Here is a 13372-nt window from a genome sequence, read left to right on the forward strand (position 1 = left end):
GTGGGCCTCTCTGTTGTATCTGCTGCAGAGCCGATGGCCATGGGGCACGGGGTGGTGGTCCTATAGCAGCTGAGTCCTGAGAGGCTAGAAGAGGCTCAGGAATGGGGATGTAGCTCAGCGGTAGAGCACTTGAGGAGCATCTGCTAGGCCCTGGCTTCCATCCTCAGCACAGAAAAGAAAGAAAAAAGAGACCTGGGCTCAGGGCAATTTCTTCTATGCACTATCATAACCTAATACTAGCTATCTCTCCTGTGTACTCACAATGTGAGCAACACAGTGCTCTCACCCAAGCCCCTCAGCATACCCTGAAACCCAATCAAATTATCCCCACTTTACAGATGGGGAAACTGAGGCTTATGAGAGGTTCTCTTGCCCCTGGTCACACAGCTAGCTGGTGACAAAGCCAGGATTCAAATCCAAGACTGCATGACTCCAACTCTTGCTCTTAGGCTGCAAGCATCCAAGATTCACCAGCACCTATTTATTGAGCCACATCTAGATCACATGGTAGATGTCCGTGACTCGACTCTGACATGATTGAAGACGTGTTCCAGAGTGAGAAATACAAGAGACAGGAAATCAGACATGCTCATAAACACGCCCAAGACCTGCGGGGACGTCTTTGTGTCCTAAACTCATGAGAACCATGAGAGCCAGGTGTTACGTCCTGCCCACCTGCCCTCCACCCCCAGTGTCTCTCAGACTCACCACAAGGTCTGAGCTGGTGTGGAAGGTCTCGATGTAGAAGGAGTAGTGTTGGTCACCCATCTGGTTTAGGATGGCCGTCATACATGCCACGAAGTGACTCTGCAAGACATAAAGAAAAATACCACGGACGAGTGAGAAAAGACCATAGGATTCATCTCTCCCATTTCCTTGACTCTAAACTGGAAAATGTTCAACCTTGCCCAGCAAGTGTCCCAGAGCCGTCCAAGGACAGGGACTCTCTCCTCACTGGATGAGTGTGTGAAACTTGCCTAGAGGTAAATGTCTCCTTACAGCGCCTTCATGGAATCAGCCTTCACTGAGCACCTATAACGCCCCTGCAGCAAGCACCGCAGGTATGAAAAGAAGAGCCGACGCGGGACCTCTCCTGCTGCTTGTACTTTGGGAAAAGAGCAGTGGTGGGTGTTGGGAGATTCAGCTGAGGTGGGGCTCCTGGAGTCGGTTTCACTTTCTGTTAAATAATTTTGCATGGGAAATCCCAGTTATCTCATCTGTAAAGTGGGGCAATCATCCATCCATCCATCCATCCATCCATCCATCCATCCATCCAATCTCCCACTAGAGATTTATCAAAAGGATCTGATAATCAAAGCAAGTTATGTATTTGTATGTACCAAGGTGCCACAAGGAAACCTGAACTTCTGTAGAATTGACATGTGCTAATAAGCAAAAAAGGATCCACTGGATCTGAGACCACCCTGAAATCCCATTAAGGTTCCCTGTGGAGGGACCAGTTATTGGATCATTATGAAGGAGCCAGAGAAGTCGGCAACCTAGGGTGGGATGAGAAAGGAAGGGAGGGAGCCTGCTGTCCAAGAGTTGATGGTCTCATTGGGAAATCATGACTGAATCCAGGAGAGAAAAAGTTCAAGATCCTGAAAGATTCAGACAAGAGGGAAACCGAGGCAGAGAGCTGGAGAGGTCTGGAAGGATCCCTGGGAGCAGAGAGGCAGGGAATACACCCTTTGACACACCATAGACCTCAGCTTGGTCTCTCTTGCCATCTCTCTCACAGACTGGCAGGGTCAGCTTTAGGGTGTGTCTTCCACTCATGCTAATATCTACAGGCAACGGGAGGGAGACCTGGTCAAGGAAGCACTGGCCACTGAGCCAGCAGCCAGGAGAAGCTACTCTGTACCACCCCTTACGATCCCCGGGGGGCTGCCATCTTGGCCAGAGGTGGGTGCGCTGTGGTCTAGCCCAGTGCAGACAATTGGAGATGGACTGGCACTGTCATGCCGGTGTCTCTAGGGACCCCCACTCCAAGAGTCCTTAGAAGTTTTATGTTTGGAGGCAGTAGGCTTGGAAGTTTTATGTTTGAACCCAAAGCTGGGGCTGGCATCACACACTGTTAACCTTTGTTTATATAAAAATAAGTTCTTTTGTTAAAAAATATGGCAAACATTAATACCTGCCGATGGTTGACAATTTTGTTCCCGTGGTGGGGCAGCATCCTTGGTGACCCCAGGAGACCCCTTTTACATTCCTCCTCAGGAAACTTTTGGGATGACTGAATGTCTCTGAGGCTCCTATTCACCAAAGTGGCTCCCAAAGATACAGATTGTCCTTTGCTTCTGGGTTCTTTTCAGTTGAGATCGTCTGCTTCCCCTGCCGGCAGGACCAGCTAGGCAATTTGTGGGGCTCAGAACAAAATAAAAATGTGGGGCCCTTGTTTAAAATGATTGAGGCTTTCAAAATAGCCCTGTGGCCTTTCTAAGCAAGGGACTCAGTATGATTAAGCGGGTCACTCACACAGGAAGCTAGCCCAGCTGGCCGGTGACCCCCACATTCACCGTAAACGCTTAGGAAACATACAGATCTGGCAGAGAGCCCGACACCGGGACTCTCAGGAACAGTGACCAGTCTGCTCCATGGAGGGGACTGGCAGTGTCTACACGGGGCCACACCCCCTGCATGGTCTGCAGCCAGTTCCTCTCTCCTGCTCAGGCAACAGCGGGTGGTGAGTTTTGAAATTATTCACCCTTTCAACCCAGACTGAACAGCCCCAGCACTGCCAACTTAACCAGGTCCATTAAGTCAAGAAATAAACTTAATTCCTGTGTATACTTCTGGCCAGCTGGATGTAAACAAAATCCTAGGGCTTAAAGGGTGTACAAGTGTGTGTGCGTGTGTGTATGCGCACAGGATCCCCTGCCTCCTCTACTCCCTCCATCTCCTCTCCCTTCCTGGAAGAATTCTGCCTGTGGCCACTAGAGGGCCGTTCTCTTCACAGAGTCGCTGCTGTGCAGTTTGTTCGGCTTATTTATTCCTACGTGAGCAGACCCACTACACTTCTTGCATATAAACAGTGAAAATTACAATATAAAGGACTAATTTTTCCTTCTTTCGGAGTTATTCTGCTGCTGGTCAAAGCCTGGCTTGTTGTGCAAGGAAGGGGAGACATCTCCGGCAGGTAATCCCACTGCTTCAAGGTAAGAGATGTGGGAAGGTTTTATTTGTGTGTGTGATGGATGATCTTCTAAGAGAAAACGCTGTTCGCCTCTTGGACGATAGTTTACTTCTAAAGCTTTGGCTTAATGGAGCGCTGGGATTGTGAGCTTGCATGGATGTGTGTGTGGGGGGGGTGGTAGGGGTGAAAAGCCCACCATTGTCACAACTGCTGGCTGCCCCAGATGCATAGGTATGGAATGCTTGTTATTGTCAATGGCTCGATTGGAAAGGGGGGAAATGCAAAAAATCAGATCTGGGAGCTAACTTTGCTTGGAATTACCTTGAAAAGGCTGCCTTGTCTGAAGCCCTGTTTAAGGAAACTTCTATGCTTCCTTGAAAAAGAAAAAAAAAATCAAGGAGCAGGATTGCAGTTCCTATTAGAGAGAGTGACCATTTCATGAAAGAAACCATTATCATTTTATTAGGAGTGGGTTAGTGTGGTAGAGATTGTGGATCGATCAAAATTACTTTTACCAGCTTGTTAATTTCTTTGTTCCAACTGCCACACAGAAAACCCTAGCTGGGTGCCTTTTCCTTTCCGTAGGATTGGTGGTGTGATGTGACTGAAGTTTGCACAAGTTACCTGCATTTGGAGGTTAGTGAAAAATGACAGTGTGTGACTTCCAACTGCAGGCATCTCATTTTCCTACTGTAGTACCTAGCCCACTGTGGTATCAGACCCCTCAGAAATCATACCAACACCACAGATTGATACCCGAAATGGAGCAAGACACGGGTAGCAGGTTTCTGTTCAGGAAAGGCTGTGCTCTGCCATTTGAATTTTCAAAAACCACTTTGTCACAATGATAGAAGGGTGGAACAACATTATGCTTCTCTGACATGTATCCCCTTTCCAGGTGTACCCTCAAAATGGCAACTCTGTCTTGCCCTTCTCCCCTCTTACAAGTTTGGGACCCTGCTTCTACATCACCATGACTGAAAATTTTAGAGGAATTAGATCAGACTGCATCTGCCCTAGCAGTTGAGACAGCCCTAACATTGACATTGCTCAAACTTTATAGCAAAGGAGCTCGAACTCCAAGCCCATCAGAAACCCAAAAGAGCAGTATAATGCTGTGTGGGGGCTGTGGGGGTGGGGGATCCCTGGTAGTCCAGGCTAGCAAGAATTCCCCTCTTCTCATCCCTGGCAGAGATTCTGAAATGGACATATATTTACTACCAAGGCACGAGGCAGCCACTCATCCATCCCAAGCAGCATGCCAGGTGTCTGGATAGGAAATTGCTTCTTAAAACGGAATACCAGTGGGACTTGCATATTAAATTCCAGAGAGAAATTGAATCTGAGACTCTGGGGCAAACCAAGCAGAGTCACCTGGCCCCGATTGGGGTTGGTTTAAAATGTGGCTAATGAATCACAGCATATAGAGACACGGTTTGAAACTAGGTCAAACGTGTAAAAATAAGTACAGTCATCACGGGCACTTGGCTGATGAGGGCTCTTTGACGCGGCAAGTGGCGGGGTTTATCTGCCGTGTAGGACCCTCTTCTGCATGCCGAGGTGATCAATTCTCATAATTAATTCAGCTCATCAGTCAGTACATGGGGAAGTCTCGCGCACCTGGGAGAGAGCTGGACCTCCGAGGGAAACAGTGGGGGTCTCTTCACTACGTGGAGGCAAAAGAGAAGAGAAACCTCGCACCATGTGGCCCAAAATAATTAGCTCAAATACTGAGTGATTTCCATGTAGAGAGTAGCCCTCCCCAAACCCCGGCATTCACTTCTTTGCATGAAAAAATTGTCCTGATCATCATATTAATAATGCCAATAGTTTTGGTACACAACATTCAACTTCAACATATCTATTTAACATCCTCTAATACAAATGCAAACACACACACACACACACACACACACACACACACACGACTCCTGCAGTACCCAGTGCAGAGGGAAGCAAGGAAGACTCTATAGGATTTGCTCTGCCTTGGAAAATAAGCCAAACAGGGGAGAGGGGCCCCAGGGGCTGAGGAGGTACCCCACTCACCTGAGGTTAGTGGGAGTGAGGAGATCACAGAGGGAGGGAAAGAGCAACTTCGGGAGCTCGCTACCCAAATGCCAACATTACTATGCAATGCCAGCTGGTGACACGTTGCTATAGTAACTTCAAATAATGTGCACGACCAAAATAAAATAAAATATAGAAAGTGCCAAGGAGAGGAGACAGAGGAAAGTTTGCAGGCCGAGGGAGGCTCCTAGGGAGATAGAAAGTTCTTCCCAGGGGCTACGCTTTGGAGACTAGAGGTGGACAACATGTCCCTCTCAGGTTGCTTCTCTGCTCACCCCTTGCCTGCCATGTGGTTATGTAACGGGTTTTATTCTTGGATAAAGCTAGTGCTGTCTGTGTGGTGATCTGGGACTGGAGGTGGGAGGGACGGTGCCAGGAGAAACAAGGACTCTAAAACCCATTCATCTTAGAACTTCGTCAGGCTGCTCGAGTTGTAATTTGGAGTACTCTTCAGGGCAGCCAAGGTGCACGTTCTCTCCTAGCAACCGCCAAGTTCCGGACACCATGCTAGGTACCAAGGGAGCAGCCGTGAGCAGGACAAAGGGCTCCTATCTGGTTCTGCCAAGACGTAGAGTCCAGAGTGGGCCCTGGGAAACAGCCCGAGTTCAGACCTCAGCTGACCTCTCTCTGGTCCTGTGACCTTGAGCAGGGTCTTGAACCTCAACTGCCTCATCCATTGAGGAGGAGAAAAACATTTCTTACTTCACATGGAATAAAGGGTTAAAATGAATTCCTGTCAAGAACTGAGAATGCAGAAAGCCCCCAATAACTATTAGTTAGTTTTATTATTGTCTTGTTGCCGACGGTGGTCCAGAAAAATTAGGCAGATTAGCTAATTAAAATTCCTAACCCCAATGGAGGAAATGATGACTCCGTCTACCCATGGCTACCTGTGGACACATCAAGTGCTCGCAGACGCAGCTCAAGGGCCATGTGCCCTTCAACTGGGAACAAGCCTCGGGTTGCAACATGCCTCGAGTCCAGCTGTTCAGTAAATCGAGTGTGTGCCTCTCGGAGCAGAGCATGCTGGGAGAGTTCTTTTATTTGGGGACAGCGCTGGCAGGTAGGAAAAGTGACAACAGTGTCCAAATTGTTCAAAGGCAGGAAATACAACTGTCTTTATTGAAAATTCAGTCTCCCAGCTGTTTGACCATAGGAGGTGGCTGTCACTGTGCCGTGACGTTCTTCAGCTACCCAGGGGACCCTGCTGTGTGACAGAGTAAACCAAGTTACCTTTCTGCTTGGGGACGTGGTTTGTTGGGAACAGAGTCAGGGGTTTTGTGTGATTTGCTCCGTGTTAAAGGGGCAACATCACAGGAAAGCGGAAAGGTGCTTCCTGGATGCTGTGTCCTCTGGATGTCCCCTGACATGTCCTGTCTATGAACACTGTGCACCAGGAGGGTCGGCTGCAAGCACCCTGGCCTGACATGGTAGACATTAGAGATGGGTCAGCTCTCCAGGCTGCAAGCACAGTGTCCCCTCAGAGAGCCATCCTGGCTGACCAGGGGCAGGAGGAAGGTGTGGCGAGGCTGATGGGAACCAAGGCTAGGCAAGCAGCTGCGTCCCCTCAGACGCTTCCTTTGAAGCCCACACCTCTGGCCCTGGCTGGAGCCCGTGCTGTGGCTCTGCAGTGTTAGAGCGCTTTAAATCTTCCCAGGGACACAACGGGGTGTTCAATCCCGGGGGAGAAGGTGGAAGGAAAGCAAGTCCCATGCCGCCTTCCTGGTGCCCAGGTCTCTCCCTTCATCTTCTCCTGACTCCTCTTGGCAATGCCACGGGGTCAGCTTTCCACCCATTTACAGAGGAAGAAAGTGAGGTGCAAGGAGGCCAAGCAGGCATGCCAGTGTCTTCCTGGACAGGCATTTAGGAGGTGGCAGTGCAGGAACTTAGAGCCGGTCCTTCTCCCTCTGACACTGAGTTATTGCCTGTCCCCTGTCGGCACCGGAAAGAGACCTAGACGTTCTTCACTGCCGTATCTCGAGGTCTAGAATCAAACTTGCACATTGCAGGGGCTCAACAGACATTAGATGAGAAACTGAATTTACTGTAGTATCCCCTATTCTACAAGAATGTCCCCTCCATAAACTCTGAAAAGCTGGGGTCATACGTTGACCACCTTTACTCCAATAAAGGCCAGAAGCCCAAGAAATTTTTGCTCTAATTCTGGCCTTCTGGTTCCTTAACTAGGGCTGGCTTCTTAAACCATGTCCCTTCAAGCCAGAATGACATCACTCTCTCACACATTACTTCATCCAACAAGTATTTCTTGAGTACCTACTATGTGCTGGGCATGGTTCTGGTGGTGGGTACTCATCTATGAACAAGGTTCACAACAGATTTGCTCTTGAGGACCAAAGTGATTCATGCTATTAGTGAAGTTTTATAGAGCGATGGAAAGATGGAAGGGGACTATTTTCAACAGAGTAGACAACAGCCTCTTTGTACACTGACGTTTGAGTTGAAAACATGACTGCTGAGAATGGCTGATGCAAACATCTGGAATGGCATCCTGGTCCAGTGAAGAGCAGGTGCAAGGACCCTGAAGTGGGGACGTATGGGGCTGCCTGCAGAGCCTGGAGAGGACCGAGGGGGTGGTGAAGTATGTGAGGAGTCAGAGAGAGGAAGGAACAGGCAGGAACTGGGATCCTTGGGTCTTCGGGGATCAGGGTGAGAGTCTGGATTTCGTTCTAAGTGCAAAGGGAAGCCCTCCCCTGGGCTTTAGGAAGCGTGCTCTGGTGCAACGTGCTACCAGATTGACTCTAAAGAAGCAGTTTTAGCCACAAGTCCATCTCCATGGCCCTGTTGGAGTTGTTCCCAGGGTTGTGGGTCTATAGAACGTGCAAAACTCTATTTTTAGTGTTGACACTTCTTCATTCCTGTGGTGCCTTGCTCCTAGCCAGCACTTCTCATGAAATGATAATTTTGTAGGAGAATCTGTGGACATGGATTCTGTTTGTTGTGTGTAAATTCCATTTATGTTCAGGGTCAGGGGCTCATTGCTCAGTCTGCTCCTGGCTGTTCCCCAGGAGTCTGAGTCTGGGGGAGCAACCTGAGAAACCAGACACCCCCATTCTGAACAGAAGAGAATTGCTGTTTCAAACTCCATCTATGGAGGTGTGGGTGTGGAGGGTCACAAATTTGATTGCAAAAAGAACAGTTTCAGAAACAAGGATTTATTCTTGGTGCACACATCAGTGTGGGCTTCCAAGCTTCATACTGAGTGTTTTAGGAGAGATTATGCAGGAGAGTCTGTTTTGAGTCCTGGACCATATGGTATAGTCCTCAGCTCGCACCTCCCTGGGAAAAATCAAAACCAGGAGCATCTCCAGGGTGTGGGGCCCTGGCTGCATATCCTAAGCAGCCCCTCACCTTCTCTTGCAAGTATGTGCGTCCAGGTAAAGATAACTCCAAGGTCCTCCTTCCATGGGAAAAAGCCTCACAAAAGGATAGTAAGTCTCAGGCAGGAGGAATTGTGAGCTAAACAATAATAACTATAACTTAAGTAACTAAAATAACAATAACCTAAAGGGTGAACCATGTTTCAGATACTGTGCTGGGTCCTCTGTTTCCCCATCTGTAAGGACATTTATATAGTGATAGCAAGGGAGGAGAAGAACTTTCCTCTTCTACTTCTAACTCTATTTATGGAGGTGTGGGTCTGGAGGGTCACAAATCTGCTCGCAGAAAGAATAGTTTCAGAAAGAACAGCTATCATCAGTGAGACCTTTCTGTGCTAGACACTGCTGAGAAGCACACTGGTGATCAGAGCAGTTGAAGGTCATTGTATACTTGCTACTGGCCAACTGTTGGACACGCCTGACCCTTTTCCTCCCAACACTCAGTAGATGTTGGTGATACCATCTGTACTTGACAGATGAGGAGATCGAGGATCAGAAAGGTGATATGACTGGCCTAGATCAACTTGACTCCAGACTTCTTTTGTTTTCTTAAGGAAAAAAAAAAGACTATTGCTCTATAAACATGAAATAAGCATTATAATTAAGATTAAGCAACACCTTGAAGCACAAAGAAGTGTTTAATATGCTCATTTCAATCCTACCCCCCCCCCCTACACCCTGACACTGTCAAACAAAACTTAACTGTCAGGAAACATCACCCTGGGCATCTTTTGTGCCTATATAGAGAAGAAGGAAGGGAGGGATGGTCAGATAGACAGACAGATGGATGGATGGATGGACCAAGGGACGCCTGCATGGATGCACGGCTAGGTGGATGCTGTGTGGTGCCAGCCAGATGATGCAGACAGACAGACAGTTGAAGAGGCTGGGGACAGAGCTGCAGGGATAGAAGTGGCCCTCTTGTGACTGTGCTCTGGGCCTATGAATCTCCCTTGACTTTAGGCTCAGCTAAGGACACATCTCCATGTTCTGCATCGCTTGGGGATCTTAATGACAGGAAGGGTTCTGTATGGGACACTAATGTCCTACACTAGGAAATGTCCCTGATTTCCCATAAAAGCAGCTGTGCTGGAAGGCTCAGATACACCTGGGTCCTGGGATCAAATCCCAGTTTGGTTTGGCATTCTCTGAGGCATGGGACCAGTTGCATGACCTCCTTGAGCTTCGGTTGCCTCTTTGTGATCTGGGATGACACTTTCCACCTCTGCTGGGCCACAGAAAGGGTGAAGTCAGAAGGTGTGTGCAGAAGGTCCCACAGAGGGCCTGACCCTCAGAGGTCTTCAAAGGATGCCTCACAGTCTCACCCCTTCCTCACTGACTAGGAGCAGCTGCCATCATCTGGGACATGTGCAGTTGCTCTGGGTGGACTCCTGGAGGAAGATTTCAATCTCCTGTGGGCCAGGGGAGTTGTAGTGAGAATATGGATCTATGTGGTCTCCCTTGCCGGCCCCACTGGCGCGGCTGCCATGTTTGAAGTGGTGGGGACACAGACAGCGAGTATGCTCCCAGGCAGCCAGGCGGCCAGGCAAGGGCATTTTCCAGGAGGGAAGAGTACTCTGGGCATAAAAGAATTTCTCAAGTGCTTCCCTCAAGAGGAGTGAAGAAGGGCAGAGGAGATCTTGTTCAGCTCGGTTTAACCTCAAGCCCAGCTTATCAACCTGCCTCTCAGCACCTCCTTCTACCTCCCCACATAGGTTTGGCTGTCCCTACTGCAAGGGATCTGCTAGCTGCAGCACACTCAGAGCAGGGTCCAGTGACAGATTATTGGGAGAGGGTGGAGGTGGAGGTGTGACCTTGGAACATGGCACCACTCAACTGTGCATGCTGACCTGAAGTGTGGCATACTAGTGGTGGGAAAATCTGTTCCCCTTCACAGACAGTGCCCCATTCATTCCCAATTCATCAGCTAGTTAGCAAATATTTACTTATGTGTCTACATAGTTATGCCAGGGAGATCACGGTCTACACCCCGAAGGTCTCAGACTAACAGGGAGATTCTATCTGTCTGTCTGTCTGTCTATATTTTTCTATCTCACAGTGGTTCACAGTTAAGGACAGTTTGGCTTCCAAAGGGCATTTAACAATCTGGAAGCATTTTGGGTGGTTCTAAAGGGGTGCTGCTGGCACACACTGGGTAAAGGCCAAGATGCTAGGAAAACATCCTATACAGCAGGACCTTGCCCACAGCCTAGAGTTACTTGTCCAACATGTCACTAGCACCAAAGTGGAGAAGCCCTGGCCCATGAAGAGAAAGATTCACTGCAATGCTGAGTGACAATTATAAAGGTTCGCTCCGGGCTTTTGAGAACTGGGGGAAGCCTTCGTGGTTAGGAAGGATCAGGAAAAATTTCACCGAGCCTGTGGATCTGAGGAGCTACAAGGATGAGAGAGATTAAGAATGGGAAAGGACATTTTAGATCTATAATAGAAAATGCATTTCATGTTATAATTTGATTAATTCAATTGATTGGTGGCGGCCGCCTACAGAGCTGTGTCGGGAATGCTTCTAAGGCCAAGTCTTAGCTCAGCAGGAAGGAGTATGGTGATTGATTAGTGATGTCTGCCAGAGGCGCAGGAGGGAGAGGGATGGCACAGATGCCAAGAAAGTGCTGTTCCACTTTCAGGTGTTTGAGCAGGATGAGGACAGGGCACCCACAGAGCAATGCGGGTGCTCTGGTAGCGCAGAAGTGCCCAGAGGGAGATCATGCGGGATATTTGGAGGGGCCAACTGTGCAAGGGCCTTGAATGCCAGGCATGGGAACTTGGTCTGTAGGTAATGGGAAGCCCCACAGGCGTGCCCACTGCATTTTCTTCAGGCCCGCCCTGCCCACCAAGCCTTGGGAACTAAAGAAAGCAACTCGAAGTCCTGGCTGCTCATTTCTATAAAGGGAGTACTATTTCATCTGTTAACGGTAAAAACTGGCAGAATCATCACACTCTGGCTTTTATGAGGCTGATCCCAATGATGAAAAAAATCCTATGAAGCTGAACTCGGAGATAACTGTTTGAAAAGCTGACTCCAAGGGTTCACATTAATGAGCTCCTGTAAAGCCCTTTTGGATGGAGCGTTCCTTCTGATGTCACTGGGGGGGAGGAGGGCGTGAAAGAGAAGGAAAAGGCCCAAGGAAGAGAGGGGCAGAAGGGAGTGGGCGCTCACATGCCACCTGACCCCTTGGCGAGGACACCACTCTGCCAGCTGATCCTGTGCTTCCTGCCAGGCCCAGCTCCCGGGTAGGCTGGCTCCCCCTCTGGCTGCCTCCTCCCTCTCTGGAACACTACTTCGTCGTTGATTGATTGGTTTGCAGTTTTCCAAATGACATCATGCTTGATTTCCGCCCCCTCCCTCTGCTCACCTTTCGCCTCTTAAATTCCCATTTGTCCCACTTCCCTGTCCTTTGGAATGGTAGCAACACCTTCCGATTATTGTCCTCTGCAGTCCGCAGTAGCTGCCTGCAGACTCCCTCTCCCCGTCATCATTAATAAAGGTGACACTGCAGCTTGGCATGGATGCAGGTCCTCCCCCACCTGCCCCGCCCTCTGTGTCTTGGAGCGGAAGGAAGACTCCCTGGCCACAGAGCCCTGCCTTGGAAACTTTCCTCCTGCACCCCGTTTCTGTGCCTGTGCTCCAATCCACACTCAATTAAAGAAAAATCAAGTGACACAATGAAAAATGCCATCTAGAAAGCTGGCCTGGTGGTGCCTAGATATCAGATGGACTTACTAGAGCCCCCATATCTACTAATTCCATCTAGAAAAGAAAAAAGATGTTTCACAGTTGTCTGGACTGATTTGTTCTTTAAATCCCTTGCTGACTCTCTCACCCTGGAAGGCCTGGAGAAATCTGGGCAAAAGTCTAATCAAAGTTAAAGCTTGCATTCAGAGAGTAGATGGGGAGGGGCTCCCTGGAAGCTGTCCTGCAAGCCTCCTTGCAGCGCAGGTAGAAAACCACAGCCCAGAGAGGTTAGGTGGCTTCCAAAGTCACACAGCCTCTGTAAGTGGCAGAGCTGAGGCTAGACACCGTCTGACCATAGAGTTGTATGAACTGCTCTACCTTCCAAACAGTGGTTCCTGACCCTCCAAGTTCTCATGAGCAAAATGACCATTTTTTTCCCCCAACCTCATATCAGCCCAGGAGTTGTCCTGGCACCCGGAATAAACATAGCTCCATTAATAACAAGGGCTGCCATTTAAGATGCATGTTCTTTTTTATCCTCCTCAGCATGTGGGTTTCCAGGATGGGCGCAGAACAAGAAATTGAGCACTAATTTCATCTTTCAAAAAAAATTTGAATAGGTGTCTCGATGACCCCTATTTATCCTGCTTTGATCCATTACATTCTGTGCCCAGCATCCAAATCTGGTTGAGAACATCAAATTAAAAACCAAACCATTGATCACCGAAGTCACTCTGTGATGACAGCCCCCTGACCATGCATTGAAGAGGCCTCGGCAGGGCTGGGTGGGCTGGGAGGTTGTACTCACGTCACTTGACCCAGAGAGCCCCCAGCAGGCAGCGCCCAGGCCTCGCTGGCCTACAGCAGCCCTTTGTTCAGCTGGCCCAGGGTTTTTAAAACAACTGAATTTATGGTGAATATTTAAAACCCAGAAGAGATGCCTTAGATTCTGGCTATTTGGCTTCTCCTGGATATTTCTTCGGAGATGGGTGGTCCCCAGCTGCACTCTCACACTGGGGGCCACGCGTGGGGACCCACCCATCATGGCTTGTCAGACACTTTTCTGGCATTAGTACT

General features: G+C 49.0%; 1 protein-coding gene across 1 annotated transcript in view; it reads right to left on the minus strand.

Annotated features, from left to right (window-relative positions):
• DOCK2 (dedicator of cytokinesis 2) overlaps nt 1–13372 on the minus strand; it is a 400926-nt gene that overhangs the window by 103903 nt on the left and 283651 nt on the right. Inside the window, exon 28 of the mRNA XM_081269393.1 lies at nt 709–807. Within this exon, the coding sequence (XP_081125519.1) occupies nt 709–807 (99 nt within the window). The remainder of the gene's footprint in view (nt 1–708; nt 808–13372) is intronic.

Source organism: Spermophilus citellus, assembly GCF_964194105.1.
Source record: "Spermophilus citellus genome assembly, chromosome: 1".
Taxonomy (NCBI): Eukaryota; Metazoa; Chordata; class Mammalia; order Rodentia; family Sciuridae; genus Spermophilus; species Spermophilus citellus.